At 37.9% G+C, this 7,285-nt stretch overlaps 1 protein-coding gene across 3 annotated transcripts in view; it reads right to left on the reverse strand.

Annotated features, from left to right (window-relative positions):
* kidins220b (kinase D-interacting substrate 220b) overlaps window positions 1-5,969 on the reverse strand; it is a 28,548-nt gene extending 22,579 nt beyond the window's left edge. For all 3 annotated transcript variants that reach the window (XM_044376330.1, XM_044376329.1, XM_044376328.1), the window contains exons 1-5: window positions 5,784-5,969; window positions 958-1,112; window positions 718-816; window positions 342-440; window positions 1-73 (exon numbers count right to left, since the gene is read on the reverse strand). The exon at window positions 1-73 is cut by the window's left edge and continues 26 nt beyond it. In XM_044376330.1, the coding sequence (XP_044232265.1) occupies window positions 1-73; window positions 342-440; window positions 718-816; window positions 958-1,089 (403 nt within the window). In that variant the 5' untranslated portion in view covers window positions 1,090-1,112; window positions 5,784-5,969. The remainder of the gene's footprint in view (window positions 74-341; window positions 441-717; window positions 817-957; window positions 1,113-5,783) is intronic.
* Window positions 5,970-7,285: the final 1,316 nt, after the last annotated feature.

Genomic DNA, 7,285 nt, shown 5'->3' on the forward strand with positions numbered 1-7,285 from the left:
CGTGCTCCAGCAGTATCGTGGTGACCTCCACGCGACCTTTGTAAGCCGCCCACATCAGAGCCGTCCAGCCTCCCTGAGACACGACACAGGAAGTTCAAAAACACTGATCCCACAGCGAGAGAGAGTCAATACGAGAAGATAAACGGTAGAAAACGTTAAAGTAACGTATAAACAACAGTTGAGTTAATGTCGTTTACTGAGCATCATAAACAGACTCAGATTCATAACTCAGAGGTTCGTTGTGTCGGTCACTGTTGAACCAGATGTAGGTTATTAATTAAAACTTCTCACACACACACTACATTTCCCAGGAGTCTTAGCGGCAGGCGGGCGTGTCTCACCATGTCTCGGTGCTCGATGTAGGCGCTGTTCTCCAGCAGCTCTTTCACTACGTCCACGTGACCTTCTTTAGCTGCAGAGATCAGAGCCGACCAGCAGTCCTGACAACACACACACACAGACGCTGTTACCACGGAAACAGCCGCACCATCCTGTTTCCTAGCAACCCCAGCCCCTCAGGTGAAGGAGTTCAGAGAGGAGCTTTAATTATTCCACCGAGGAGACGATAAATAAATGATGTTAATGACACACCGGAGGAAACAGAAATACTCTGATATGTTTAAATATATAAACAACAACATGTTTACTAACTGTAAACAGAACAACAAGAGAATAAAAACACATTAAAGCAGCCGTTTGTTTGTTTGTTTTGCTCACCACGTCGTCCAGGTTGACGTTGGCTCCTCTCCTGATGAGCTCCTGGACGATCTCCAGGCTGCCCTGCTCCGCCGCCAGCATCAGAGGAGTCTGACCGTTCTGTCAACAACAAACAAACAAACAAACAAACAAACATATGAAACATATAAATGAGTCTGAGGATCAGACGTGTGACGGTTCTTTATGTATCAGAGATTATAACTGTATAAATGAATAAAACAGCAGAAGAAGAGTTCGTACGTCGCTGCGTCCGTCTACTTCCTTGAAGCGGTCCAGGTGAGCTTTGAGCGCCGGCAGGTTCTCTTCCTCCACGTAGCTGAACAGGTTCTGGATGGCCAGCGTGGTCATCTTGATGGAGGTGGTGGTGTCCATGTTTGATGATGTCACTGCGCCTCCTGCAGGCAGGAGACAGTAGAACAGTCACACCTGCATCATGTGTTCACCTGCATCATGTGTTCATCTGCATCATGTGTTCACCTGCATCATGTTCACCTGCATCATGTGTTCATCTGCATCATGTTCACCTGCATCATGTGTTCACCTGCATCATATGTTCATCTGCATCATGTTCACCTGCATCATGTGTTCACCTGCATCATGTGTTCACCTGCATCATGTGTTCATCTGCATCATGTGTTCATCTGCATCATGTTCACCTGCATCATGTGTTCACCTGCATGTGTTCATCTGCATCATGTGTTCACCTGCATCATGTGTTCACCTGCATCATATGTTCATCTGCATCATGTGTTCACCTGCATCATGTGTTCATCTGCATGTGTTCATCTGCATCATGTGTTCACCTGCATCATGTGTTCATCTGCATGTGTTCATCTGCATCATGTGTTCATCTGCATGTGTTCATCTGCATCATGTGTTCACCTGCATCATATGTTCACCTGCATCATGTTCATCTGCATCATGTGTTCACCTGCATCATGTGTTCATGTGCATCATGTGTTCATGTGTTCACCTGCATCATGTGTTCATATGCATCATGTTCATCTGCATCATGTGTTCATGTGTTCGCCTGCATCATGTGTTCACCTGCATCATGTGTTCATGTGTTCGCCTGCATCATGTGTTCATATGCATCATGTGTTCACCTGCATCATGTGTTCATGTGTTCGCCTGCATCATGTGTTCGCCTGCATCATGTGTTCACCTGCATCATGTGTTCATGTGCATCATGTGTTCATGTGCATCATGTTCATCTGCATCATGTGTTCATGTGTTCATCTGTATCATGTGCTCATCTGTATCATGTGTTCATCTGCATCATGTGTTCATCTGCATCATGTGTTTATGTGTTCACCTGCATCATGTGTTCATCTGCATCATGTGTTCATCTGCATCATGTGTTCATGTGCATCATGTGTTCATGTGTTCACCTGCATCATGTGTTCATATGCATCATGTTCATCTGCATCATGTGTTCATGTGTTCGCCTGCATCATGTGTTCACCTGCATCATGTGTTCATGTGTTCACCTGCATCATGTGTTCATGTGCATCATGTTCATCTGCATCATGTGTTCATGTGTTCATCTGTATCATGTGCTCATCTGCATCATGTGTTCATCTGCATCATGTGTTCATGTGTTCACCTGCATCATGTGTTCATCTGCATCATGTGTTCATGTGCATCATGTTCATCTGCATCATGTGTTCATGTGTTCATCTGTATCATGTGCTCATCTGCATCATGTGTTCATCTGCATCATGTGTTCATGTGTTCACCTGCATCATGTGTTCATCTGCATCATGTGTTCATCTGCATCATGTGTTCATCTGCATCATGTGTGTCTAATCAGCCTGAAACTGGCATCATGAGGCTTTCAAATGCTTCCGTAAAATCAACCGTTAAACAAAGTCTTCATGTGTTTCTGTGTGTTTGGACTGAAGCTGTCAGAGTTCATTTAACCCACAGAGTGAAACACAACATGCAGACAATCAGAGACGTTGTTGAACTGTAACGTTGTGTTTATTGTTTCTACTTTTGAAAATAAAATCTGCATTAAATGTGTAAAAATCCTCACAGTTATAATCTGTAACTGGGATTAGAACTCATCTGATGTCATTAAATATTGATCTGTTATACAACACAGAACTGAGGATTATCTATCCTCACTGAACAGAATATCTATAAATATCTATAAATATGTATAAATATGTATAAATCATCAGTATGTTTGATCATATAGTGTGTGTAATAAACTGTGCAGCCTGTAGGAGGCGCTGACAGCTCTTCTATATGTGATGCATTAGAGAATAAAGCAGCGTCAGTATGAAGCTTCCTGTTTAACATTTATTTATCGGCGCTGCAGTCTGGAGATAAATGTGCTGACTGACGTCTGGCGGCAGCAGATACGAGGACCTGAACGCAGCTTCAAGAGGAAACTCAAAGATGTGAAACCAACTTATTTCAAAGAAACGTCTGCAAATCCTGCAGAACTGATAAACCAGACTCACACTTTCATCTCCTTCATTAAACTGAGCAGTGACAGTAAAGAGACTCATTTTACTCAGATGGATCAGGACTATTGATCAGCTGATTGACAGCGAGATCGTCCAATCAGCACACGGGAGAACCTCGTTAATGTTTGTTAATCAGACTGGACGCATTTAGTGTTTTCATTTTAATGAAGACACGTCCAGTCAGACCAGCTTCCATGTAGAGCTGCAACCATTCATCAATTAACTGATTCATCAATTAACTGATTCATCGATGGACAGAAAATTAAACTGTTTTCATCATCAAATATCAAATAATCCTTTCAATAGTCATCTTTTAAGGAAAAATGCCAAAACTTCTCTGATTGCAGTTTGTTAACTGTGAATATTTTCTGTCTTTAGTCTCTTTGTGACATTTGAAGACGTCGTCTTGGACTTTGGGAAACAAAGATCAACATTTTTCACCGTTTTCTGACATTTTATAGACCAAACGATTAAAGAGAGAAAATAATCTGCAGATTAAATGATAATAAACTAACATGATTGTTCCAGCTCCGACTCTCTGTAGCGTCCCTGAACATCCCATCATACAGTTCATCCACAGCCTTTGTGTTTCTGTTGTCATGACGACTTCAGCAGCATGAAACAGTGTTTACTGGGCGTCGACAGTTTATTCACAGTCAGATTAGAAACTAAAGATTAATGTTGACATCATCACAAACAGCTGTTATCATCTTCATCATTGATCATATTAATGATCATATTAATGATCATATTAATGATCATATTAATGATCAGGACGTATTAACGAGCTGTTTGATGGAATTAATTATAGTTCATGTTTCACCAGCAGACACTGGTGACTTTACAGTAAACTGACATCATATCTATAATATAATAATAATATAATAATAATATAATAATAACAGTTACTTTAATAAATCTGTGATTAACCTCATTCTTCATTCAGTTTGATAAATGTATAAATATATGAATCTAATTAATAATATTGATGTTGACTGTCAGAGACTATTATGTTATTATGTTATGTATGTTAAATATTATCTTATTATAGTATAATGTTATTTATTCATTTTAAAAAGAAGAGCTCATTATTATTGGTGTCATATGTGTAAATTCATCACTGATTATATCGACTAACAATTATTTTCAATATGTTTTAATTAGTTTATCATTTTCTCAACTAATCGATTCTCATTTGATCCATAAAATGTGAGAAAATGGGAAAAACTAAATAACAGCCCACAAATATTCCTGGTTTATATTTATTTTATATTTCCTGTCATAGAAGACCAGACACAAATATTCACATTTAACAAGTTTGAAACTGATTTTTTTGCTTAAACAATTGATTTATAATTAAATAGTTACAGTTACAGTAATTTCTAATTGTGAAGAATATTTCATCATATGCCTCCGTTGTTAATATTATTCCAATATAACTCTGATTTGATGATAATTTGATACTTTTAAAATAAGATTATATCAGCTAACAATTATTTTCATGATCTTTTCATTTGTTTATTATTTTCTATTATTATTAGGCTATATTCTATTTGATCCATAAAATGTGGAAAATATTAAAAATGCACATCACAGCTGACGTGTTCAAATGTCTCGTTTTGTTCAAATGATCTAAAAATATGAAGTTTATTATCACAAATAATCACAGTTCAGACAGTTGAAACTAAGTTTTACACAATTTACTTAAACAACTAGTTAAATAATTGATTATCAAAATAATTACAGTCAAGAATATTGAATCATATTTAAAATTTTGAATTTACTCAATAATTTTTGCACATTTTGTGCAGATATATATATAAATCAGAGCTTTTAATCACCGATTATTTTCTCCATTAATCAATTAGTTGTTTGGTCCATAAAATGACCAATGATAAGATATTCAGTTTACTGTCACAGAGGAAAATATTCACATCTGTAAATAAATCGAGAGGCTGGAATCAGAGAATAAATAATAATAATAATAATAATAACGATGAATCACTTATCAAAATTATTGGCAACTAATCAATGAATGACTCCAGCTCTGATATATATATAAAATATATATATATAGTTATATAAACAGAGTGCTGCATTATTCAGACGCTGATTTCTCTGTAATAAATTGTTATTTATTAACTTCTTCAGGTTGAACTCAGCTCGTCCGCTGCTTGAATATAAATGACCTTACCGTTAAGCCACGCCCTGTCCGTTATTAACGTTAACGACCTTATCAAATGTAATTACCGGGTCGGTTATTGTTGTTTTAGCACATATCGCTCACTGTGTATCAGGAAAACATTATATAACTGATATTATATCAATAACCCGAATAACCTTCATGCTGTCACACATTCACTCATTCAGCGAGCAGCCGAAACACGGAAAAGGAAATTAAATTAACCGTCAAATAATCTTATTAACCCGTTTATTTCTCATATATTCATATAAACCGATCAAACCTATAACCGTTACACTGATTTGTTCTGATCGATCCGGCGCCGTGACAAGTGTCAATCAGTGTTAATCGATGACAGAAAAGGATGCTGACGGTTAAAAAAACGGCAGGAAGAAAAACGTCTTTACCTTCAGAAGAGAATTAAAGTCGGTTTAACCGGACCGGCTTCGGGTCCAGCGAGGATTCGTTCGCTCGTTGTCCGGGTTTAAGTCCGTTTTCTCGGCCTGTGTTCGGATGACAGCCCGGGCTCACTCTCCATCCCGAACAACAGCAGCCATCTTGATCTGAACAACAAGCGAAGAGACAGCCAGTCAACCAATCACAGCCCGCCGCTGCGTGAAGCGCGCCACAATCACTCCTACGCTTCCGGTCATAGCTGCCAAAATAAAGGCATACGCTGTTTTCATAAACAATCCAACCAGCTTTACAAGATAATCCGCTGTTTTCAAGATGATTCTGCTCTCTCTGACCTTCAACAGCAGCCTGATAGTCACCCAGACATGTATTATAATCAGACTGAATGTTTGCGTTAGCTGATTTCTGTTTATAAATGTTATTATTTCACTTGATCACTTATTTTGAAAGTTTTACTGCAGTATTTCCGCAATCACCTGATCACTTTAACGATTCATTTGTCTATAAAATGTTAGAAAATACATAACACTATTTAAAGCCCGCAACCAACGCGCCTCAAAAGCCTCAAAATATTCAGTTTATTCTTATATTCACAGTTGAGGTAATTGCAATAATCATAACAATTATAATAATGTAATAATAAAACAATTGTAAAATAAGCTTTTGAATGCAGGACTTTCATTGTAATTGAATATTTTTTCATTGTGGTATCACTAGTTTTACTTTAGTACTGAGTACTTCTCCCACCACTGAGTTTATTATTGAAATAGACAAAGAAAAGCAGCAAATCAGTGACTGGTGATGAGTGACTGGAGAGGGATAGTGTTTCCTGTTAGAAAAATGACTAACGATTAATGAATTATAAAAAAAGTAGTTGCCACTCATTTTTTCTGTCAATCAACTAATCAATTAGTCAACTGATCATTTCAGCTCTATGCCTAACTCCCAAACTGGTTTGTACATTTTTGTAAATGTAGATTAAATCAACAAAATACAACATGTTAATAGTCATCTTTATTACAGCTTTAGCATTAGCTCTGCAGTCGAAGCTAATAGGCTAACCTCCTCTGGCTGTATCACTAACGCACAGATACAGAGTCTGCAGCCACTAGTGGCTCTGTGAGGCTGCACAGCAGAGCTAAATGCTAACTTCAGCTATCACACTAACAATGACAATACATATAGACCAAAGTAGTGGATTGACAGACCGACCGACCTACAGCTGCATGGCTGAAACAACGTTTAGGAATCATCCACAGTCTTGGATGTTTCCTGTACAAAAGTTTAGTGAAGCAGCAGTTCTTTAACCACCAATCCTGAAAATGATTCTGATCTGTATGTGGTTTATCTCTCTGGAGGGTTAAATATAATTATTTATTAACGGAGGACCGAAGCGTCAGAGGAGGAACTCCTCAGGAATTCATTAGTTTATTACGGCTCAAAGTGCAAAGAGCTGGCAGCTTATCAGGCCTTATCTTCCTGTTCTACTGCTCAC

Source organism: Thunnus albacares, chromosome 16, assembly GCF_914725855.1.
Source record: "Thunnus albacares chromosome 16, fThuAlb1.1, whole genome shotgun sequence".
In the NCBI taxonomy this organism is placed as follows: domain Eukaryota; kingdom Metazoa; phylum Chordata; class Actinopteri; order Scombriformes; family Scombridae; genus Thunnus; species Thunnus albacares.